Raw genomic sequence first — 23214 nt, 5'->3', positions numbered from 1 at the left:
ATCCCAATCCCAAGGCACCCTCAAGGCAGAGTCAAAATCACCCAAGAGGAGTGACAGAATCTCTCCTCCTTCTCCTCTCTCTCCACTCTGTGTCCGCGTCTGTATAATATGCCCGTCGGTTCGCTTCACTCGTCCACCCGACTAATCTTCGATCTTCGATCTTTGATGCCCCTTCGTGCAGCAAATTCGGTGACTCACAGATCCGCGTGCTCGCCTTGGCCTGCTCGCCTGCTTACTTGCTTGCCTCCCAATTCACGACAAGTGTACCGAGTTCTCGACCTGCCCTTCTCTTTGCCATTCCCTTGTCCTTCCCGTCTTCGTCGTCTTGGAACGGCAATTGGCCGCAGCGCAGGGCCCTAAGGGATTGTGGCAAGTCTGTAGGTACTAGTAGACTGTGGCGGTGCTAATACGGAGTAGATAGAAGGTCTGTACCGAGTGGTTGTACGAGTACGAAATACGCCCTGTTAGGTAGTTTCTTCCACGGTCTGGATTGTCTGATTGGATGGAACATGACACACGGGCTCAACAGTTGGACGGTCGGACGGCACGGACGGACGGTCAATCAATCAGCCTTGTAACCTCGTGTGTCTGTCGCTATGAAATAGGCAGTGGGTGGTGTTAGGCAATTCTCGTATGATTAGCTAGTGGACACCGAGGACGAATATACCTAGGTACTCACTCATACAAGTATGTAAAATGTTGGTTCAGACAGGCAGTCAAGTTCAGATTCAGATTCAGCCTGACAGTCCGTCTGGGTCTGTCTGAGCAGCAAGGCGGCATTTACTCGTGCGAGGACGGAAGACTGGAAAAAGGCCACTTTATGTTCTCCAGAATATATACCACCGTGTATTTGTAATTCAGCGACCACGTACTGTAGTCTTAGGGCAGTCAAATGTACTATATTCAGAAGAGATCACTTGTCCCTTCCACCAGACCACTGTCCACCTATGGCGATGTCTTGCGTATTGCCCCATTGCGTCAAAGCACTTCCAGTCCAGCATGACTGATGAAATACACTCCGGTGTCCGTCGCGTTGGTGATGTTGGTCTGCTTGGTGTGCCCAAACTTGACGAAGCCGTTTTCCACAGGACTGGGAACCACAGTGCCATTGAAGCGATGGAGCTTGTTCTCACCACTGACGACAGTGAAGTTCGCGAGCGAGATTTCGTTCGGATTACGACTGACCACCGTCGGCATCCCAAAATAATACGCATTGACCTGCTCTTGGGTGATGTGCAACTCGTAATATCCCCGGTAGTAAATCTCTTGCCATTGCAGTTCACGGTTAGCACCCACAAGCCACTCACTGGCTTGGTTACTGCGCGCGAGCGAGATGTTTGCGCCGTATGGCGATGGGGACGTGACGGCTGTGCCGCCGAATTCAACTCCGATGGCTCCCGCACCGGTCGCAGGGTCGTACGGGTGATTGTCCAACCACACAAGATCAGAAACCCAATTTGCATGGCTGTCTCCTGAGAGCATAATGTTGTTGGTAATGTTATTGCCGTATAGTGTCTGGAAGGTGCGGTTGCGGTTGGCTTGATATCCGTCCCATGCATCGTAATCGAGGGGGTTGACGTTGCCATACGCCACGGATTCGTTGATACGGCTAAAGACCGTCTGAGATCCAATGACACGCCACGCTGCGCCACGGTTCTTCGAGTCGATCAGGGATTGATAGAACCAATTTTCCTGGCGAGAGCCCATCATGGTGCGACCGGCATCGTTTGAGATCTCGTGGATGTAGTCGGTATTCCAGTACAGGTCTGTGAGAGAGCGGTCATACTGGCGAGTATCGAGCATGATGAGGTCAAACAGATTGCCAATGGAAAACGATCGCCAGATCCGAAGCTATACCGAGTGTTAGAACGAACTCCTCCCCAAAACAGGTTGTCTTACATCATCACCCATCTCGACTTGCCTGATGGGCATCCATTCAAAGTATGCTCGGACAGCGTTCATCTTTCTCTGATCCACCGAGACGCCACCGTCTTGGATAAACGACGCTTCGGTGTTGTTGAGCTCGGCAGCGCCATCGCGGTAGGTGTTGTCGGCAACCTCATGATCATCCCAGACAGCGATCCAGGGGAAGTTTGCATGACTGGCGATCAGGTCTAGATCTGTCTTGTAGGTGGCATGTCTAAAATTCGCGAGTTGGGTCAGCGTGGTCCCATGTAATCGGGCAGCAGGATTCGTTTGAGTAATCAAGGATCAAGAACCACTCACCGCTTGCGGTAATCATAGAGCGTATAGATCTGTCTATCTGGCAAAGGGACACGTCCAATAGTCTGACCCCATCCATATTCGCCGTTGGCATACTCGTAGATATAATCACCGAGGTGCAGAACATAGTCGACGGAATCTTTGCGGACCGGGTTACCGTATGCGTTGAAGAAACCAAACGGAAAATTGCTGCAGGAATAAACCGCCAGGTTAACCCCGGTGACATTGTCCGTGGTCAAAGGAGTGGTCTTAGTTCTGCCGACCATGCTAGAGACACTGCTGTTGCAGATGGTGAACTGGTAGAAGTATTGCGTAAAGGGCTGCAAGTTTGAGGCTTCAACTTTGACCGTGTAGTCGACATCCGAGCTCGTGTATACAGTTCCTTGGTCAACCACGGATGACAACGCTTTGTCGCTCGCGATCTTCCAGTTCAAGCAAACAGGAGAGGTCGAAGGTGGCTTGCCCTCGTCGGTGTCGTTGTAAATCGGAACAGGATTGTAAAGTGGCACGAAGCCGCCGGTAGAGCTATTACTTTTGACGTCGTCCGAGGTAGGAGCACATCGTGTCCACAAAATCACAGTGTTGGGATATGGGTCGCCAGACGCAACTCCATGGGTGAAGTTCAGCTGCGAGGCTGGTGTGGCCTGTCTCTCAACATGTCGCTTGACGACCTTTCCCACCGAGATACCGAGAGCAGGGTGATGAAGGGAAGGAGAGCGGTAGTTCAGGTTTGCGCCGTACGAAGCAAATGTTACACCAATCAAGGTGGCAAACACAACGAACTGCAACATTTTGCGAAAGAGCTCTTGGGCGAGGGAGAGAGAATATGCTTGCTCACCTTTTTTTTTTCTCCCGACATCTCACCTGAGGGAACAGCCAGCTCTTTTTGAAGAAACCTTGAGCTTCATAGCCCTGGGATCTCCAACTCCAACTGCCACAAAGCGTTGTACCCCGGCATCCCACGCTTCCTCAACCGTGATGGCCCTGCACAGAAGCTATTTGTCAAGCAATAAATAGCGACTTAGGTTCAGGGACAAGCTTTCCGATGCATATTGGCAAGAGGAATAAGCCAATTGAGGGCAAGGCTGCCGACATGCTCCAGGCAGAGTCCGGATCGGCAACGCCCGGATTTATTCTGGCTCGATGTTGAAGCTGCCTATCTGATCATAGCCAGGTCGAACAGAAGCACCTTGAGCGATGGCGGCACCGATAGAAGCAAGGGCTTTGCGTTGGACAAGGGTCGCAAGTGGTGAGTTGTAGGAAGAAAGGTAAGTTTGGATCGAAGGAAGCATGCAGTAGTGGTAGAAGAGTGGAAGAAGCGCAGCCACACCTTGTCGAGTCTTGGGACACGTGCATGCGGCCTCCCATCAAATCAGGGCGGAGGCATTGCAAAGATACCGACACCACCACTCTCCAACGTCATGGACCAGTACCTACTTCCCGCACAATATCCACATAGTATCCATCAGACCACGCCTTGCCACGTCTCTAGAGCTTACAGACAAGGACCAGCATCGAGATCGGCCGGGGCAAGCACAACAGCATAACGGCCAGCAGAAAAACAAAAAAACAGAAAAAAGCGGGTGGACGAGAACAAGCTGGTCTCGAAGAGCTGCCTGAATGGGCAAAGGCTACAACTACTTCTTCTCGTGTATAATCTTTCCTTTTCCTGCGAGAGGTCCCCGAACAATGGATCGCTCACTCAGGAACGATTCCTCCTAAGCCCCTCCACATATCACAGCGATACCCTCTTCCAGCTTCCCATGTGTATGCATTCACCAACGTGAAATTGTTCACCAGGCCCGGTTCCCCGTATTCTGTCAAGTTGGTTTTGATGTATGGCAAACTGAATGCGAACGGTGTGCCCCCAGTGACATTGAGGTTGATCTGGAGAGGTGAGTACATCTTGAAAGGAGGCCAGTCGGAAACTGGATTGCTCAAGGGACTGTTGGACGACATTCCATTGGCAACAGCACTGGGAATAGACGGGTTATCCGACGTGATAAAGCTGCCCCAGATCTTCATGGCTGCGTTGACAAAGTCCGGGCTTTGGTTTGGTGTGGGTGGCCCAAAGTAGGCCGTCAGGTCGGTGCCGTGAACAGCAATCGGCACGGAATATTGATACTTGAATGAATTGCGTCCGTGGTCACTGTAGGCCTCTGCCATCCAGTACGACGGGCATACAAACGTAGTCTCCGAATAGATAGCCTGTGTTCAAGTCAGCGTCCGCTGAAATACTTGAATCCCACGCTTCAGACTCACAAAGGCTCTTTGCTGCTGCCCTGTCGCAACAGAGCTCTGGTTGATGAAGCTCGGGAGCTCAGTGCCGGAAGAGGCAAACAATGGCGCATCGGGGTCCGTGGAATCATTTGAACTTGGATAGTAGAGAAGCACTTTGGCAATGTCATCGTTCGTGAACAGCGGAAACGTCAGCTGTAACCACGCCACGAGGTCGTCTTCTGTCGTAATGTTGGGCTGGGTATATGCCGGTCCCTCGAGGGCGTTGTTGCTCACGAGCAAGTTTAGTCCGTTGAGCTCTTTGCGCAAGAGTTGACGACTAGGTAGATCTTGAACGAATATGCCGTCTGTTACGGGCAAGAAAGCCCAAGTCCCATATTTGCCCGACTCGGACAGAGTAGCGCTTGCATTTTGTAGCGTGGCCGAGTCTTGACTGACAAGACAGTCAAAGATTGTATTTGGATGAGCACCATAGGGCAAGGTCGGTGCGCAACCAACCATGGTGGCAAAGGCGTAATAGGACTGTGAAGGTTGCCAATCCTTGTACCCGTACTGCATGGGTAGGTACGGCGATGAAGCGATCGTCTAGCAGTGTCAGATGGCATACCGAGTACTTCGCAAACTCGCCAAAGTGACCTACATTTCTGAATAGCGACTGGCCAAGGGAGCCACCATACGCCATCCCTTGAAGCTAAATCCCGGTATCAGCACGAGCTCGATCTCCTTGGGTGTGACTTGTGCCTAATCAAAGAAAACTCGAGGGATGTCCTCCTCATCTGAATGAGCAACGTACCATGACTGATCCGGCTCCTGCAAAGGTACGTTAGTTTGTTCCTCCATAACACTGATGAGACAATGAAGCTGTCTCCTGTGATGAGAGTGAAACCAGCGACTGAGAACCTACCTGCTGACTGCCCGGCTATCGTCACATGATTGGGATCGCCTCCGAACAAGGAAATATACCTTTGCGCCCACTGTAGCGCGAGATATTGGTCGAGCAAGCCAGCATTGACTACTCCATTCCGAAAGACTTCATCACCTGCAAGAAAGCCAAAGGCACCCAGCTAGATAGGTCAGCTTTGACGCAAGAGAGATGGTTTTGAAGAGTTACCCTGTACTGAATGGTCACACCGATAAAGGAATTATTGTTAGCATTGATGATGGCCGACAGATCCTGCTGACCGTTCCCCCTCCCATAACCCCCGCCATGAATGTAAAAAAGAACAGGGAGTGGACTGGTAGGATTTGGCGGTGCGTATACGTTGAGAAACAAACAATCTTCACTCGCCCCCGTACTGTTCAGAGGCACCAAGGTACTGGTTGTGTCCTGGTTTTGAGGACATATGGGACCAAACTGGGTCGCTTGAATCACGGAATCACGGTTTGTTTGAGGCACCTGAGGAGCTTGCCATCTGTTCGAGCCAGTCGGGGGAGCTGCGAAGCGGATGCTAAGTTGTGATTAGTTATGTGGTTCTTCAGGATGAAGCAGCTCAGAGGTACCCTTTCCACACGTTCAACCTCGTCGTCGAGTTAGTGTAGCCCTGGTAGACCTCGTAGCCAAGGTCAACTTGCAGCGAGGTGCTGTTTTCACTGGAAGCTTGACGAGTATGGAGAACGGGTGGATACGGGTGAGGGTTGTACTGAGGATATGCAGAGCAACGTGCTAATAGAGAGACGGCAAAGAAGAATAGAGCACGCATTTTCCCTGTGGTATCCCTGACAGACCGTGTGTGTGTATGGGAATTGGAGGGGTTGAAGGAGTCTCAAGGGTCTGTCTGAGGACACATATTTCCATATATTTCGCGGGCACAATCAGTCCGGTCTGTCGCACACGGTACCGCCAATGCCGCGACTTGTCGGACAGTGACCGGCATTCAGGTGGAAGCATTGTGGGCTTTGACCCCAAGCTGCAGTTGATATTAGCCGTATATCAAAACAGATGCGAAATAGATGGAGATGAGATGTCAATGGATAGACGTCATTGGATCCCCCACATTCTTAGCCTTTAGTCTCCTCATTCTCGGATCCGCCACCCCGTCATTGAGGATGCAAAGAATCAGGCGTAGCAGCGTCAAGGTCGTGTGAGGCTGGTCCAACTCCGCACGGCAGATGAAGAGTCACCCGCTTGGTCCGGCAGTGATTCTGGAAAATTGAACAAACAAGCACCATGCTTCAGCCAATGGGATCCAAAGCATCAACATGTTGTGCTGGCGGTCTAGACACCAGACAGCTAAAATCTATTTTCCTATGACCGCCTTTAGCAGACAAATCTCAAACCCGATTACCTCACCTATCATGATCAGTGAGACGCCACATCCACAATTCATATTCCGTTGCTGTCGTTCACCAGCTCGTATTTCACCGAACAACCCAGCTAAGTTTGACACATGTGTGCGCGCGCGAGCAGAGTTTTGGCTTCCGAACACCAACACCAGACTTTATGACTTCGGCTTGATATTGACGAACGGCTCTCGCGTCTCCTGGACGTTCAGTTGCTCTTCTTGTCGCCACCGCTGGGGTTCAGTTGGTTGTATTTGACGCTCAACTCGTCGTATTCCTTTTGTAGACCTTGCGCTTGACTCTTCATCGCCTCCAGCTCTTTGTCCTTCTTTTGAAGCTGTTTCTTGAGTTCGCCAATCTGGTCGGCTCGATATTCTCCGCTGAGTTTCTCCCCTTCTTTGCCGCCGGCACGCTTATCCCCCTCGTACATCTTGACCTTCTCTTCGAGACGAAGGACATCAAGGATCATGCCGTAGGTGCGGTTGAGAATGAGGGAGAGGAAAAGTGTGAAACCGGTCAGGTACATGTTGCGCTGAGAATAGAACTTGCGGGCTTGAACCTCCATGCGCTCAGAACCTATTGCTGCTGCTCGTCTGCTTTTGTCAGCCGTGACCCATTGAGATGGCCTGATGGGATCCTGCAACGTACCCTGCACCAGTGGTGTCCTTTGACAAAGCTGCCATCTCCACCTGAACGCGGTAGACTCTGTTGACGCTGTCGAGGAATAGGATGAGAATGAAGATGAAGGTGATCTTGCGGAGTGTCAGTCGACATCAGACCGTCTTAGCAGAAGATGCGGCATACCTTCATGCCATATTGTATCTTGGCTACAATTGGACTTTCAGAGATGAAATTGAACATTTTCCGCTTGACTGTGAATGGCATCGGGATGATAAGGGCTATAAACAAGACCATCTCCGTCACCAGAAGGACGAATACCTGTGATGGCTGGTCAGCTTCAATAGTCCACAGTAGTTACTACCCAGCGTCACTGGGGGTTGACTGACCAGGCTGTAATAGAGCGTCATGTTTGCGGGTTGGCGTGAATGGAATCCTGCCTCCGAAGGTGCGAGAGTGGGGCAGTTGGGAGGACAGTGCCAGAGAGTAGAGGATGTAGAGACAGAGAGTTAAGAACAGAACCGATGGACAGTTGAGTTTGTTCTTGTAGAACAGAGAGACCACGAATTCAAGTTGAAACCTGACGAGAAATAAAGGCCAGAGTCTACAGGGCGACCAGTAGTGGAATTGTGTGGGCCAGTCTGTGGTTTGTTGCGTCACCGTCACCCCTTCGACCAAGCTGACCGCAAGTGGCACAGTCACCCAGAGTGGCACCAGCTGCCACAGGCTGCAGTGGTAATGCTTCAGAAGAGTGTGGCACGCGTCATAATTGTAAGACCTCGTCTTTCTGCGTCGCCCTACTGGTTACTACGGCGGTCTTTAGGCTTCCTGGCGCAGTCACTCCCCCGATATTCCACCCAACCACAACTTCAGGTGAGTCCGGCTGATGGAACATAGCGTATCATCTTGAATTTGTAGCTCTCATCATCAGCTGCGGATCCGTTGTTGAAAACATTGCCATTGACATGGCATCGCCTTGCTTTGGTAGGATTTACAGAGCCATTGGCATGGTTAGTTCGTTGGTCTTTCCGAATCAACTCTACGATCTCAAGTCAGGGCGGGTCTACGAGACGTGACTCTCTTTATCGACACATGTAGAATCTGAAAATAGAATTGACTCTCTGTGCTGGGTAGACCTAATACCATAGCTCTATCTGAGAGGCTATCATAAGCTGCCTCTGCTGAACGAGCCCTTTTGGCGACACGACCCAACCCCTCGTAATATGTGCAGATAAAGCTCCTCCCTCCCCAGCCTTCCCAACCTTCCCAGCCAGAATTCCTTGTGCATCCCGTCAATATTGATCCCCAGCAAAACCTGCAACATCCTCTAATACGCCGTGCATCACCAAAGCAATTGCAGAATGTGGCTGGCATGATCTCCAGCTGGATTGACGGGGTGCTCTCTTAGGATATTTGTCGTGCACCCATTCTTTCATATTCGCATTTCCACTGGTGGAGTGGGAGGACATGTTTGCGTCTCGGAGCCTGTCGTAAGTTGCAGCGTATTTCATGCTAGGAGCCATCCGAACCAACAGCATGCTAAGCGAGGCATGTTCGCACGCGTCGAAACTCTCCTTACCACTCGAACTCGCCTTGACCTTTGTGAAAGACGTACCTGTTGTCAAGACAGGTCAGTATCACAACACCTTTTCATTATGCCAACCGGGGAGACGAAACGAAAAAAAAAGAGGGGAACTTACTCATTTCCTTCCACCCTCAAAATACCGTCCTTGAGGGTGCACTTCCACTTATTCTTGACCCGCTGAACCTTGTCATAGGTGCAGAGCATAACTTGGTCAGTGTTTTCTCCATTCTCCTCGTTTGCGGCCAGGTCGTCGGGATCATCCAGATCGGAGTTGATGGCATCCTCATCTTCATCCGCATCATCGTCATCGCCCGTCGCGTCGCCCTGTGCACGGCTGATGCTCGTAGCGTGAGTGATGCCCGCCGACGGAGCAAGGGCATTGAGTGTCCGAGCAGCAGCTCTGCCGGGGATTTTTCGTTCATCGAGGGCCGTCAGAAGACCGCCACCTTCAAGTTCTTGTTGTTTAGCCCGCAAGTGAGCGCGCATCAGACGGTCAGCTTCAGCACCGTGAGCAGCAGCGAATATTTTCCGTTGGGAGTATTCGGCTTCCCAATCATCACGGGCGTCGCCTGAACCATCCGTTTGGCTTGCATTAAGAGCAGTTTGGGTCTGAGGTTTGATGTCTGCGGCATAGTCCTGGATGTCGGTGAATGCAGAAGTAGAGTCTTCCTGCTTAATGTAGCTGCCCGAAGGCGCTGCGGATGGTTGTATAGGCACACGAGGCGCGCTGCCGGATTGAAGTTGTGCAATTTGAGGACCAGCACGTTGACCAAAACTTTGGTGAAGATTCATGGCTGCTCGATCGCGAGCGGTCAAGGGCTGACCCTGCTGGAAAGATGGTGCCTGATAAGGTTGCGGGGGAGGGGGCGCTGGCTGTGTTGGATAAGAGGTAGCATTGTTTTCGATCTTGATGGGCGGAGCAGAAGGGGGGGCCTGTTGAGCTGGAGGAGTGTTGGCAGCAGTCCCATTGTTGCTTGGGAGGGTTTGCGGCACGGGTTTTGCATTGCTAGGAACAGTGCTTTGTTCTTTGATGACAGGAGCTGGGGGGGGATCCCAAGGAAGCTGCGCAACCTTGAGACCAGAAAGCTTCTTCTGCCATTCCTGCAGGCACACTTGTCAATATACAAATCACAGCACCATGCTTAAATGGAGACGGGGCAGTGGTTGCGAAAGCCAAAAGGGGATTAGTGCCTGACACGTGGGTGGGCCGGTGTGGTGTACAGCCGTGGCGTTCAGGGCGTATAAAAAGAGGGCTATGAGTGAAGAAGGGGGCGCCTTCAAGAACCTTCCGATCCCCGCCCTGCCTCGCCCGCTGCGCTCGCTCGCCCTCCTCCCGCCCACGGCTACCGTCTGCCTGCGACAACCCTGCTGTCCCATGTTCACGCAATCGATGTGTCCATCTTTTGCTCCTTGTGCCTTTTCTTGTCATGATATTGCTGAGTTTCGGAGGAAACATTTGATGATGGACGGGAATAGAAATCGGTGTACTTTTGATGGCTGAAAATGTACTTACGGATCTCAGAAGTTCAAGAGTCGCCAACTCCACGCCACCTTCCTCAAAATCTTGCCGTGACGCTTCGCAAACATCAGTTATGACTTTGGCATAGACGTCGCCCTGGTGCAGGTGATAAACGTTAGCCTGTAGATGGACACAACTGCAGACTGCGCTCGACAGATTTGAGGTTCATTTGGCAAAGCGAAGAGACTAGGATGAAGTCGACAGGCAGCTTGTGCAGGATACTTACCACCGAAGTCTTGGACATGTTGCGGCGGTGATAAGTCCGATGCCTTTCAAGATCTCTCTAGTCCACAAGCCTACTGATGCGCAACTGCGTGAGACCGAGGTTTGGAGTCAGGTGTAGATGTCGTGGTTGTGAGGAATCAGTGTCGAGACAAACTGGCGATGCCGAAGACTGAAAGTCTCTTGGCCGCGGCAGGTCGGGATATTGCTGCAATTCACCTCCTGCTCATCATTGATAGCACATCCAAAGATTCACAAAAGTCTTCCTCAAGTAAATCTCAAGAACTTAGAACGGAAGTGAATTCAATCTAGCGAGGTGGAATGTGAGGTGGTGAATCAGGTGTGACGGCAAGTTCACAAGAGCAAGAGAAGAGATGACCCCGTCGCCCGCAAACAAAGGCTTGGCCTGGCCACTGGGTAGTGGACACTCTCGCTGAGACTTATTTCTGGGGTCTCTTGCGCTCTCTTGTTAACTGGGCACGCCAGGCTAGTTAAGCGGCTCTGCCTAGACCTAGTAATACTCACCTTCCCTAGCACCAACCACGGATAACTCGGCGGTCTTCAACCATCTCTGCTGTACGGAGTAGAGAACTGTGATGGATACTGGTATTTCTCTTGAGTATCAAACATCGCCATCTAGTTCCTCGTTGCCCCTCTGAGATTGCCTGCGATCATGGCATTTAGGCCCGCCCTCATTGTGGTCGACATGCAAAATGATTTCTGTCCTCCCGTATGAAAAGACTTGCACCACGTTTTCAATTCACCCTTGGTGCTGATATGTATAGGACGGCTCACTTGCAGTCTCGGGAGGGCGAGAAATTGTGCCCTTGATCAACCGCCTCCTTGAATCGCCACATTTTGTCTTGAAAGTGGCCACGCAAGACTGGCACCCAACTAACCATGTATCATTTGCGACAAATCACTCTGCTCCTGACAACAAACCTTTCGAGTCTTTTGCCACCGTGCGCAATCTGGTTGGCAACAAACCAGACGAGACGATGCAGCAAAGACTGTGGCCCGTTCACTGTGTCCAAGGTACGAAAGGCGCTGAGATCATTCCAGAAATCAATCTCTCCGATATACGCTTCACGGTCCAAAAAGGCCAGGATCCTGGGGTCGAGATGTACTCTGCCTTCTCAGACTCTTTTGGCAATTTGACATTTGGTGCTGGGGGGGTGAGTCACGACCTTGCTAAAGAACTGGCCGCTGAAAACATATCTCACGTCTATGTTGTCGGCCTCGCCGGAGACTATTGTGTCAAAGACACTGCCCTTGGATCGGCAAAAGCAGGATTCACTACATATGTTATAGAGGAAGCCCAAAGATGTGTGGATCCCAGCACATGGATGAATGTCAGGGACGCTCTGGCACAAGGCTCTGTGACTGTGGTCAGTGTCGACACTGACGAGGTTCAACGAGTCGTCGGCTCCTGAAGTCAATCTCAATGTGTCACTGATCTCGACCCCAGGATGACAGAAATGGCGCAGTTTGTCTCCTCAGCTCGTCTCCCTTCACGTACTCCACCTGATCAGACTACAAGCAGCAATCAGAGAAGACAATTTGTTCAAGATGTGCGTGCCTTTGCTCAAACCTTGGTAGGGAGCACTGATTTCACGGCCAGTCATAAACACTCGCTCGCTATGCCAAAGTCAGACAGATACAGTCTTGCCAGTTCCATGCCGTCATACGCACTGTTGCGGCTGATTCTGCTATCCACGGAGTTACATTCGTCGTTTCTTTTGCTTGTTCGCCCAAGACTCTCCAAGCTACAAGCAGATGTGGAAGAAATGGATCTCTTTATGCATTTCCAAGTCGAGTTAGGTTATGCCACTTGGCTTCTGAAGTGACATTGCAAGCGGGCAACGCTGTCTATTTTGATGAGTATCAGCGCCACATTTTTAAAAAGCCTGAGCACCTAAGGGGTTTGGTGCTTGGGCGTATCCCACTGAACATTCTGTGCTGGCCACGTCAAATGCCTTCTAGTCCATGCGCCGATGACCATAATGATAGGGTCTCACTTCCCATGATGTTCTTGCCACTGCTCTCCAGGCTTCGACGGATGGATATGGCATCGTTGTCCTCTGGAACCAGTGTGTCCTTCACAAGTCCTTACCGAGCAAGATGGCGCACAGCCATCTGGCACAGCCTGCACTGTAGCTAGAAGAAGTCGCTGTCATACCTCGGATTACAAGATACACGCACCAATGCTTGAAGAGATTCCGAGCATCCAGAATGTGATCGCAGAAAAGATCCTTGATGGGATACTGTAGCCAATCATGCAGCGTTATGGGTCTTCCAGTCAGTGTTACTCATTCGTGGCACTTGGTCACCATGATTTTGCCATCTCACCACCCCAGATCTGCCATTCGTGTTATGACACCAGAACAATAGGACATAACAAGGGTTTAGCAAAGTGCCTTTGGTGGATAATAGTGCGGTTGGGAGAGGAAAATGCCACACTCGGTCCATCCTACGCCCCGGGAAAATACGCCAGACACAGGCAAAGAGCAAGACCTGTCGAGACTTTGGTGGAATCACAATATACCAAGTCGTCAATGGACAGCAGATTGTCCACCCTACTTGGTCGGGCAAAGTGAGAAGAACATTGGGATCTTGAGCCGCAAAGATGAGGAGTTCGCACGATTCACATGGCGACAGGTTGAGGAGCTAGTTCGTAAGTCTACCCTTTTCCTGAAGTTGCGAGTGTCGTGAGGGCACAACACCAGCAGAGGGCGACATGCATGCAACATCAGCTACAAAGATGGTTCCTGACACGTTTCACTCGTCCAAGGGACGAACAATATCCACCTTTTTCAGCGACCATCAAGCCAGCTTCGGGGCTATCTTGCCTATGTCTACCATCTCAAGAAGACCTATGGCTCCGTTCTACTATATATCCAGCAACATCGCCTCCATTGGCCCATGATCAGTCCCAGCGGCGACCCGCCATTCAGTAATTCTTCTGACTACAAGATTTTATACAACGACTGGCCGTACTTTGTCGAACAAGGGATACAACATCTCGTGGTGTGGACGAAATTTTCCATCGACGAGGTTGAAGAGACGGGAGAAGTGACTCCGGAGGCGAAGAGCCAGATCGAAGAGTTCATCAAGAGGACATTCTGTGCAGGGAAAGACGGGAAGAAGATAGAGAGGGAGAGGATCGTGTGGTTTAAGAACTGGAAGAGTCTGAAAAGCGTGCATGCGTTGGGTAAGTTGAGATCGTCCGAGGTGAAGCTGTGGACGTGGATGAGGCTCTGATCGTGGCTAACTGAGACGTCTATAGAGCATTTCCACATTATGCTGTATCAGCCCCCGGAGGAGCTCGTGAAAGCTGTTACAGAGGGGGATCGGCCAACAGGTGAAAGCTGGATGGCAGAGAACAGTTCTCTGTAGATTCAAGCGACGGCGTCACTTGTTACCAACTCCAATCTGGTCGGATAGAATATACTCGCATCGGAAGAACAGGAGCCAGCATGCACAGGATGTGCATTAAATGGACGGGGGAAACCATGGTTTTTTTTACGAGGAACCAGAGACTCGGGAATTAATTGGTGCCGGTTCCCAGGTTTTCCCATTAATGTTTCTTTGGATCTTGCAGTTTGCGGCATGTGGATGACGCAGCATTTTTGGTTTGTTCAGGGTCTCCACTTGTGCTCAGAAACCCGCTGCGGCTTGTCCAGTGAAGAATGGTTCGCATGCACGAAAAGAACTGCAAATTCCCCTCGAAAGTGGAAACAGGCATCTTTTTTAGACCTCTTTACTCATCGTGCCAGCTGTGTCACCAAATTTCCTCCACGGTCATCACCGAGCTCTTCACTCTGTCTCCTCTACTGCCTCCGTTGACCACCGAACAGCGTGGCACTCGAGGGCCTTGTTCGTATCAGTCGCGCAGGAGACTTGACCTTTCGCCCCCCCGCCGTATCCGACCCTCCACGACGTCATATCACAATTGCCCATTTCTTGCTCTACCACCTGTACCTCTTCCATTGTACCGAATCATCCCTCGTGCATGAGGGCGGGCAATGGACAAGATGAAGCACTCAATAGGTGGCGCGCTGCGTAATCGCAGTGAGTCGAAGAGTATGGTCATGCCCCTCAATGCGCGACCGTTGCTTCAGGCTGACTTGAAGACTCAGGCAATCGCTCTTCTTCAGAGGACACACGCGAAGCCGCGGATGAGGACACTATGGTCATCGAACCCGAGCAGGGAAACAGTGAGATTGATCTTACGATACTTGAGGAGAACGTGGTGCTAACAACTGAACATCAGTCCTGTTACACATCATCTCACAATTGCGCCCTGGGGCCGACCTGTCCAGAATCACCCTCCCGACCTTCATCCTCGAGGAAAGATCGATGCTAGAAAGAATAACAAAGTAAGGTGTTTCTGAAAGGCAACAAATGCGATCAAAAGCTTACGGGGTGCTTTTAGTTTTATGGCCCATCCTGATACCCTTCTCCCGATGCCTTCTATCGACGACCCGATTGAACGATTTATCTCGGTTGTCAAGTTCTATCTGAGTGGCTGGCATATCAGACCTGCGTACGACGTCTTACAGTGCCGTATCTGACAACAGAGCTGATTATTTGCTAGTGGTGTCAAGAAACCCTTGAACCCGATCCTCGGGGAAGTGTTCACCTGCTGGTGGGAATATCCAGACAAGACGCGAGGTTACTATATTTCGGAACAGACGTCCCATCATCCCCCAAAGTCGTCATATTTCTTTATGGCACCGCACCACCATATTCGGGTTGACGGTACTTTGAAGCCTCGCAGCAAGTTTCTGGGCAACTCGGCGGCTAGCATGATGGAAGGCATATCATACCTGAGATTCACAAACCGGGGAAAGTCCAAGGGTGGAGAAAAATAGTACGTTTGGCTCCTCAAATTTCCCTGGAGGCGTTTCTAACCTCAGCAGCATCCTAACGCAACCCAACATGTACGCCCGTGGGATTCTCTTCGGCAAGATGAAATATGAGCTGGGCGACCATTCCTACGTGCGATGTCCAGAGAATGGGCTGGCAGCAGATATTGAATTCAAGACCAAGGGCTGGGTTGGGGGCACCTACAATGCTATTGGAGGGGTTATCAGAAATGAGCGAACTGGAGAAGTCCTATATGAATTGTCAGGATACTGGTCCGGAGAGATGACGATCAAGAATACCAAAACCGGACAGAAAAAATTGCTCTTTGACGCCACACATGCCAAACATGCCCCTCCTTTGACCCGGCCAATTGAAGAACAGGGCGAACGCGAATCGCAAAGACTTTGGAAGTCGACGGTGCAGGCAGTGCACGCGAGGGACCATGAAGTTGCTACAGCCGAGAAAGCCAAAATTGAAGATCGGCAACGAGAAGAGGCCAAGCGAAGAGAAGAACTGGGTGTTGAATGGAAGCCCAAATTGTTCCGGCGGGTGGATGCACGGCCTGGATCCCCTGAAGAAGGCGAGGAGGATCTGGAGTGGATCATTAATGCGCACTTGTGAGTTTTCTTACTGCTTCGTCCTTGGTCTTGACTAATGGCCTTATTAGGGATCCCAAAGCCTCGCCGGATGAGCTTGTGGAAAAGATTCTCTCAATAGCGCCTATACTTCCAGGCCAAGTTGCAACCTCCGACCAAGAAACGAGGCGCCACTCTCTCGTGCAGAATGAACATGGTTCTCATCAACCAGGAGGTCATCTGCACGCCTCGGACAATCTGATTGATTTCGATTCCCGACCCCCAAGCACAGCGCCGCCGGAGAAACATTCGACACAAGGGAACTCCCAATCACAACATACTGAACAGCAAAAGACGGCGAATTTGATGGATGATGACCATGAAGAAATGTCTCATATGAATAACCAAATGTCGAAAATGAACATGCACGAGGCAATGGTACCAGAAGGCCAAAAACCACTGAGAAGGGCAGACACAGACACTAGCGAGGTGGATCTGTTTGTTGATGCCGAAAGCTGAGGGTTCAAGATATGAGGGCTGTTGAGAAAGTGATGTGGTTTGACATTCCCGTGCCATCTATAAAGTCGCCAGGAGAAAGGGACCCAGGTCATCCTTGTCCATCTCCATCTCCATCGACAAACGATCTCCACGATAACGAGAATATAGAGGGTCAAGTGGTCCGGGTTGTTCAAGGCTGACAGGCGTCGAGAGCATGTTCTAGAGCGCACCTACAGTGCAGCAGAAGCACAAGACCCCTAATGCATTTTATGAAGGCTGAGCTGGCATACAAGTTCGGTGTAGCTTTCTTGTCTTCCAACTCTAGGTGCTTTGCCACGTACCTGCGTCCAGGAGCCCGAGTATTGCCGAAGCCCGAGCGACCCCTAGCAAATCAAATGAGGTGGATTAGCTCGTGTCAAGGCTAATTAGAGGTGCCTAAACTTCTCTGGGGTAAGCGCCTTGCGGAGGATAAAGACACCTTGGGGACAATCAGCAGGTGCGGGGAAGCCTTGGGACTCTCGCCTGACGCCTAAACCACCCTTGGACCTCCCTGGCTCCCTCCCTGCCAGCCTTCGGTGCTCGGTAAATGCAACAACCTTGGAACGTTTCATGTGATGGCCCTTGCGCAGCCCGGTGAGTGGGAAGGTGCCATTGAGCTGCATGCCAGAAAGGGCGGTCGCAAGGGGACGCAAGCCACCCAGTAGGTAGTAATATAATAAGCGGCGCACCGACTTCGGTTCGACTTCATGTTCGACCTCCCTTCTTCCTCGTACACTGAGACTCTTCCCCCTGTTTGCCTTATCACGCAGCCCTTCTCCTGCATAGCACTGTGGAATCCCCGGCCTTCAATCAATTCGTTCAGTCCCTGAACACTTGTTCCTCCGCGCCTTACTCAGTCTACCCCGGAACCTGCGCTACACATTGCCGAGCATCTCCTCTTCGACTTCAGAAACCAACACGACAGCAATCTCTCGAGAGACTACGCTCGACTGTTCACTGGACGCGTGTTTTTGCTACAAGTCGGCCTATCACAAATCTCCACAACTCCTTCCACCGCGCCCACTTGTCCCCCCGATTATCGAACAGCCAACGGCCCAATACTTCCTCCTTCAACACCGCCTCGCAGCAAAGTAAACATAATCAAGCAAACCCATAACAATGCAGACCCGCACAATCCTCGGCGTGGGTGCCCTTCTCGGTGTCGGTGCGTTGGCAGTCACCCAACTGTCCATCCAATCACAGGACCGCCAGTACAAGAAAACTCTCCAATACATGCACGACGGCAGGGAGAAGATCCAGGACCGCATGAATCAGATGGCCAACAGTGTGACTGGAAAGAAGTAAATTCATAGAAGCCACTGATAACACTGGGGATTGAAATGGCGGGGAAATAACCAAACCGAGAAGGGCGCTGAGGTGAAGAATAGTGGTGGGAAGTTGAGCTGCATACAGCAAAGAGTTAGTATTGAGTTGGTTAGTCGGAGGGAGCCGGTGGTCACATAGACATGAGCTACATGGCATCTTTTTTTCTCACGGTCAAGTCATACATACTCGTGGCCAACTGTGTTGCGACAACGGAGCGACATGACAAGTTGACAGCATTTGCGTGCCAGCACGGATATGGGTTCTCCGTACCATCCACAAGACAATGCAGTTTCAAATTCCATATCTCCTATTTTCTCGACCTAGACTCCGTACTCCTTCGATCCATCTCAATTGGATCCATTCGCGCGAGACGCATACATCCTCACTCGGTACTGTACCGGACACAGAAAAACTCCTGTTGTGTGCGTGCATGCATGCATGATCGTACCAAGTACCTAGGTTCGCAATGTGATGTACCTTGGTACTCGTACTTTATTGTTACCCTCCTCCTGAAAGTTTCCTAATGTCCTGAATACCCTGGATGCCTGGCAACTGGGTTGCTGGGTCGTGTCCATGTACGGAGTACGGAGTACAGAGTACAGAGTGTAAAGTATCCACGTCGTATCAGAACCAGATCCTGGTCTGGGGCCGGGGAGACGTTCAAGATGGGATATGAGGAGAAAACAAGGCTATGCCATGCTGTGCTATGCAAATACTGTATACCGAGTATGGACGCCTGAAAGGGGTCGAGGGATACACCGTTGGTCAATGCTCACAGTGCAGTGCAATATAAATGTAATACAACACAATACAAGGCAACACAGCATAGCACAGCATAACATAGGACAGGAAAAGACAACATAGAGTCCTCAATTCATGTTCCCTTTTTGTCGTGTCTCTCACGAGTCCTCGTCCTCTGTCTCGGTATCCGTCTCGGAGGTGTCACTGTCATCATCGTCACCATCGGTGTCGCTTTCGTCGTCGTCATCGCTTGCTTCTTGCGTCGTGTTGGCTTGAGTCTGAGCCACAGGAATCCCTTTCGTGTCGGCAGCCACGGCCTTCTTCTTTTTCTTCTTCGGTGTCGCTGGGGAGCCGGTCAGGCCGCCGGACTTCATCGCTTGGAGTTGACCCGCGAGAGAATCTGTTTGGTCAGGAATCGTTAGCGTTACTCTTCTGGTGTCTGCAGTTTGTGACAAGGTTGGGTCGAGATACATACCTTCCTCGGGTTCGCTAATGTCGTCGTCACTTTCGACCACTTCAGCTTCCTTGGGGTCTCTCACGTCCAACACCACGTCTACCTTCTCGTCCAGCCCGATGTAACTATCACACACCAAGTGCATGACAAACGGAAAGGCGTGGACCTGGGGCGGTGCCTGAAAGGGACATTTCAAAGTGACGACGTTAAAAGTGGGTTTACCAGTGTCCGGGTGAAATATGGGCCGGTCGAAACTGGTAAATGTGAAGGGGGGAACAGAAATACGGCCGGTACGTGCTTCTGCGAGAAAGACGTGCCATCGAGGAGCGTGGTCTGCGGCAAAATAGGGTGCATGTGCCAGAGGCGGTTGTACACTTCCTTCTTTGGCATCATCTTCCACGTACGAGCCATCGGGGAGTTTCTTTCTCTTCGACTTTGCCGGTTTCCGACCATGCAACGCATCCAGGTCTCCTTCATCTGGGTCGATGTCCTCGAGATCCAGTGGGTTGATTGGGGGTATCTCCTTTTCTGGTGTTCCAGGAGGGATAACGCGGGCTTTGATCACGAGTTGAACCAATGACCCAGGCGTGACGACGCGCTCGCCAACAACTTTGAAGAAGGCCTTTGCGATGACAAGATGGGGGATTTGAGCGGCCACCGCCATTGCTTGGTTGTATTGTTCATCCGAAAGATCAGAGCACAGCTGTCTTCGTGTTGTGGACGGGAGAGACATGAACTTTTGAAATGTCATTGGCGACTTTGAGGATTTGACGATCTTGTCAGCGATTGCCGGTGTGAAGTTGGGAAGTTGGAGAATTGCTGAAGCCGAGGGCGGAACGGCTTGGATGATATTCTGTGAGGTGTGATAGGATGCTAAGAGGGGTTTCACCATGCCAAATGGCAGAGTTATTGATGCAAACGAGTTGTTCAACAAGAGAGCGGTTGGGGCGACATCGAACTTCTCTTTCTCCAGCTCGGGGTCGTCCAAGTCGATCCGAGCCAGGTAGGCCCAGAGAAGGGCAAGTGTTTTCCGTCGCACTGGGTCGTCGATGGCTTTCAATCGTTCCTTGTCTGCTTCTGTAAGGGCAGAACTGCTGAGGACTTTGCTTTCCACCTTTGCAGCACCAGCATCACTCCTAGGTCCTTTCAGAGTCTCTTTGAATTCTTCGCCGATACTGGTGGCTGCCACGACGGCGCCCTCCGATAGATCTTCCTTCCACTCTCGGAATAGATTGCCTGCGCTAGCATGGAGGACTTTGTCCTTTGTGAGAGCCTGAGTTCCATACCACCACTTCCCCAACGTGTAGGGGAGAATGATTCCAAGAAGGATGCCGTAGAAGGCGACCACAAACCAGCGGTTGCCCTCTTCGACCATCCACTTGGGCAATGCAATGCCGATACTCGTGGATTGCTTCCCATCGGGGTTGCCATATTGTAGATAGTTGTTTCTGATCTCGTCATCCGTCAATGCCTTGTAGGCCTTTGTCATTTCCACCCAGCGATCGTTCACGTCGTCCATGGTTTCGTTCTTGGAGGCATCGGGCTTGGCCTTGTCAGGATGGAACTTGAGCGATAGCCTCTTGTAGAATTTGTCAATTTCCCGCTCCGACGCACTCTGTCTGCTTGTCAGCATCTGTCTGTCGCAACAACCATATTCTTCGACGTACCCTTGACACGCCCAAGATATCGTAGGGATCCCACATCTTGGGGACCGTTCTCTGCGTGACGATGATCAAATATATCATGTAAGCCATGAATGTATAGCCCACGATCACCGCTATGATCCTTTTTGTCTTGCGATTCTGCCTCTTTCGTCTCCTCCTCTGCGCCTCGATGATGTCAACATTGTGAGGTTTGAAATCTGACTTTACTCGGGTCGCGGTTTGTTCGAGGTCTGTGGATGCTTTGAGGACGTTATACGTGAGGGGCACCGTGACCAAGCCGGCCATGGTCAGCATGAAGAATGGGAAGAATTGACCCTGGTCATCGTAATTGTATTCGGAGGACATGGTGACTTGACCTGGGTGCGCAAGCCGCTTGGGGCTGCGCTGTTGGACTGTTCTGGGGTACCGATGACCTTTGTCAATACAATGGGCACTGATCAGATACAGTTGTCAAAAGAAAATTGGTACACAAGGACAGTGAGCGACGAATTGAATAGGGAAAAGGAAAAGTTGTCGTAGAGTCGGAGTGGCTCGTGCGTCCTTTCAACTCCGCAAAAATGGTCGACGCGAGAGGTGGCTTCAACTTTCTCCAAATCGGCGCTAAGGAAAATCCCCTCAGCCTCGTCAGGGGGCGAAAAGGGGCAGTTACTTGCTGTTCTTAGCAGTGTTCGTTTTTCTAGATACTAGATATCTAACTTGCTATAACAGCAGAAACGAAACATTCTATACCTTCTGGAGTCTTCGAGCGATTTGATGCCGCAGAACCTGAGAATATAGGCATATCGCAACCACCTGCCAAGCTGAACATCCAGCTTGTCGTACTTTTCGGTTTGCTTTTTCTAGACACAAAAGGTGAAGGAGTAACCTTCTCTACCCCATCACGGCGCCAGGAACGTCCCCCTCAATTTCAACGCGAAAGAATCAAGTATGCCTTGTCACCACTCCTGCGCACTAAATTCTGGAAGGAACAGAAAGATGAAGAGTGCCGCAACAGCTAAGGCTTCTGCCCGTCCTTTCCCAACTCCCCCAAACTTTGAAGCTTCGAGGTCTTGCATTTGATTTCCACCCAGGGTGTCGCTCTTTGACAATAAAACTCGATCTCAGGGTCCAGACCCTTCAGTCGTCGCTCTTCTCCCGTCAACATCGCATGCTCTGCCCCAGATCCGGCCCCGAGCGGTCCATCAATAGACCCGGCCGGCAACGAGATCATATCCTGAAAGTCCGAGGTGCAGCAGTACAGCGGACTACCACATCTAGCACAGAAGTGGCGGTTGACCGTGCGGCCCGAGTCGGAGCCTTTGTCGCCGTAGGTAGTCATTTGCGGTGGTGGGATGATAGCGTTGTCGGGCCTGAGGTCCAGAGCGGAGCGCGGAAATAGGATGTTGGCCATGAAAACCGAGCCAGACCATTTTTTGCAGGCGTCGCAGTGGCAGATGATGCTCTTGACGGGCTGTTTGAGGACCGTGTATCTCCAGGCCCCGCAAAGACAGGAACCGGTCAGGGTTTCGGCTGGATCGCTCATTGTTTTATTGGTTGGAGTGTTGTCGTTGTCGTCGTTGTCGAACGAGCCAGGACTAACGGTGAGATAGATCGAAGTTCTTGTGTTGGAGAACAAAAGATAGGTGGTAACAGGAATTACGGGTGCTGTTGTTGCAGGGGATGTAAGTAGGAAGATTTACTTCTGAGTCACGCGACCAGGCAGCCACCACACCTTTTCGGTTACAGAAGGAATTGAGGACTAGATATATTAACTGGCAGTCACTGATTGTGAGACAAGCACAGGGACGGTGAGAAAGCATGCCGAAAGGGACTTTCAATTCGATATGTTGGTAGAGGCTTCAATATATGCTTAAAGAAATAGAGCGGCGGGCGATTCCTGCACGTCCTTCAAGCTCGAACTTTGACAAATTCCCAATCATAGCCCCGTCCTCATTCCTAGAGGTTATAGGTCGTCCTTAGGCGCCATGAGGAAGACGTAACTTCCCTCCGACAAACAATGGACGCCAAACCGTTCCTCGTCCTGATGCCGCTCTGCCGAACCAGATAATCTCCAGAAGACATGATAACCCAAGAGCTTTCCAGATGCCGCATTCCGAACTCCGAACTTTTTTGTGACCGCGACGATATTAAATGGCCTCAACCTCGTCTGACGCGTTTGGAAACCCGGCGACTTCAATCTTAACCGGGACGGACTTCACCTCGCTGGTAATCATGGAGGTTTTTTTCCCCTTTTGTTTGGCTTGTTTCTTTTGCAGAGCCTGTTGTCGCTCCAACTCTGCTCTTCGCCGTCTGGCCTCTTTTCTTGCCTGGGCTTCCTTCTTTGCCTGGGCTTCCTTCTTTGCCTGGGCTTCCTTCTTTGCCTG

At 51.2% G+C, this 23214-nt stretch overlaps 11 protein-coding genes across 11 annotated transcripts in view; 4 read left to right on the top strand and 7 right to left on the bottom strand.

Annotated features, from left to right (window-relative positions):
* Positions 1-978: 978 nt before the first annotated feature.
* On the bottom strand, positions 979-3014 carry Z517_00373 (uncharacterized protein; the record flags this gene model as incomplete). The annotated part of the gene is made up of 3 exons (XM_013433339.1): positions 979-1851; positions 1900-2140; positions 2227-3014. The coding sequence occupies 3 exons, from the start codon at positions 3012-3014 to the stop codon at positions 979-981; spliced, it is 1902 nt and encodes a 633-aa protein (XP_013288793.1).
* Positions 3015-3921: 907 nt separating this feature from the next.
* Positions 3922-6161, bottom strand: Z517_00372 (uncharacterized protein; the record flags this gene model as incomplete). Its single annotated transcript, XM_013433338.1, has 7 exons — positions 3922-4431; positions 4486-5046; positions 5102-5152; positions 5255-5271; positions 5366-5525; positions 5573-5909; positions 5962-6161. 7 exons carry the CDS (start codon positions 6159-6161, stop codon positions 3922-3924), a joined length of 1836 nt encoding a protein of 611 aa, XP_013288792.1.
* Positions 6162-6949: 788 nt separating this feature from the next.
* Positions 6950-7769, bottom strand: Z517_00371 (uncharacterized protein; the record flags this gene model as incomplete). The annotated part of the gene is made up of 4 exons (XM_013433337.1): positions 6950-7334; positions 7390-7493; positions 7546-7680; positions 7749-7769. The coding sequence occupies 4 exons, from the start codon at positions 7767-7769 to the stop codon at positions 6950-6952; spliced, it is 645 nt and encodes a 214-aa protein (XP_013288791.1).
* Positions 7770-8934: 1165 nt separating this feature from the next.
* On the bottom strand, positions 8935-10707 carry Z517_00370 (uncharacterized protein; the record flags this gene model as incomplete). Its single annotated transcript, XM_013433336.1, has 4 exons — positions 8935-8974; positions 9060-10045; positions 10458-10559; positions 10690-10707. 4 exons carry the CDS (start codon positions 10705-10707, stop codon positions 8935-8937), a joined length of 1146 nt encoding a protein of 381 aa, XP_013288790.1.
* Positions 10708-11358: 651 nt separating this feature from the next.
* Z517_00369 (uncharacterized protein) lies at positions 11359-12118 on the top strand (the record flags this gene model as incomplete). The annotated part of the gene is made up of 2 exons (XM_013433335.1): positions 11359-11415; positions 11471-12118. The coding sequence occupies 2 exons, from the start codon at positions 11359-11361 to the stop codon at positions 12116-12118; spliced, it is 705 nt and encodes a 234-aa protein (XP_013288789.1).
* A 1018-nt stretch (positions 12119-13136) lies between these two features.
* On the top strand, positions 13137-14081 carry Z517_00368 (uncharacterized protein; the record flags this gene model as incomplete). The annotated part of the gene is made up of 3 exons (XM_013433334.1): positions 13137-13359; positions 13477-13896; positions 13972-14081. 3 exons carry the CDS (start codon positions 13137-13139, stop codon positions 14079-14081), a joined length of 753 nt encoding a protein of 250 aa, XP_013288788.1.
* A 638-nt stretch (positions 14082-14719) lies between these two features.
* Z517_00367 (uncharacterized protein) lies at positions 14720-16648 on the top strand (the record flags this gene model as incomplete). Its single annotated transcript, XM_013433333.1, has 7 exons — positions 14720-14768; positions 14825-14902; positions 14959-15064; positions 15121-15231; positions 15283-15558; positions 15608-16171; positions 16222-16648. 7 exons carry the CDS (start codon positions 14720-14722, stop codon positions 16646-16648), a joined length of 1611 nt encoding a protein of 536 aa, XP_013288787.1.
* Positions 16649-17785: 1137 nt separating this feature from the next.
* Positions 17786-17971, top strand: Z517_00366 (uncharacterized protein; the record flags this gene model as incomplete). Its single annotated transcript, XM_013433332.1, has 1 exon — positions 17786-17971. One exon carries the CDS (start codon positions 17786-17788, stop codon positions 17969-17971), a length of 186 nt encoding a protein of 61 aa, XP_013288786.1.
* Positions 17972-18891: 920 nt separating this feature from the next.
* On the bottom strand, positions 18892-21196 carry Z517_00365 (uncharacterized protein; the record flags this gene model as incomplete). Its single annotated transcript, XM_013433331.1, has 3 exons — positions 18892-19133; positions 19209-20802; positions 20855-21196. 3 exons carry the CDS (start codon positions 21194-21196, stop codon positions 18892-18894), a joined length of 2178 nt encoding a protein of 725 aa, XP_013288785.1.
* Positions 21197-21845: 649 nt separating this feature from the next.
* On the bottom strand, positions 21846-22373 carry Z517_00364 (uncharacterized protein; the record flags this gene model as incomplete). Its single annotated transcript, XM_013433330.1, has 1 exon — positions 21846-22373. One exon carries the CDS (start codon positions 22371-22373, stop codon positions 21846-21848), a length of 528 nt encoding a protein of 175 aa, XP_013288784.1.
* A 604-nt stretch (positions 22374-22977) lies between these two features.
* Positions 22978-23214, bottom strand: part of Z517_00363 (uncharacterized protein) — a gene marked incomplete at both ends in the record, with an annotated part of 1220 nt that continues 983 nt past the window's right edge. Inside the window, one exon of the mRNA XM_013433329.1 lies at positions 22978-23211. Within this exon, the coding sequence (XP_013288783.1) occupies positions 22978-23211 (234 nt within the window). The remainder of the gene's footprint in view (positions 23212-23214) is intronic.

This window comes from Fonsecaea pedrosoi (assembly GCF_000835455.1).
Source record: "Fonsecaea pedrosoi CBS 271.37 unplaced genomic scaffold supercont1.1, whole genome shotgun sequence".
NCBI classification, from domain to species: domain Eukaryota; kingdom Fungi; phylum Ascomycota; class Eurotiomycetes; order Chaetothyriales; family Herpotrichiellaceae; genus Fonsecaea; species Fonsecaea pedrosoi.
Note: the sequence above shows the minus strand (reverse complement) of the source record. Positions and strands in the feature narration are given on the sequence as shown.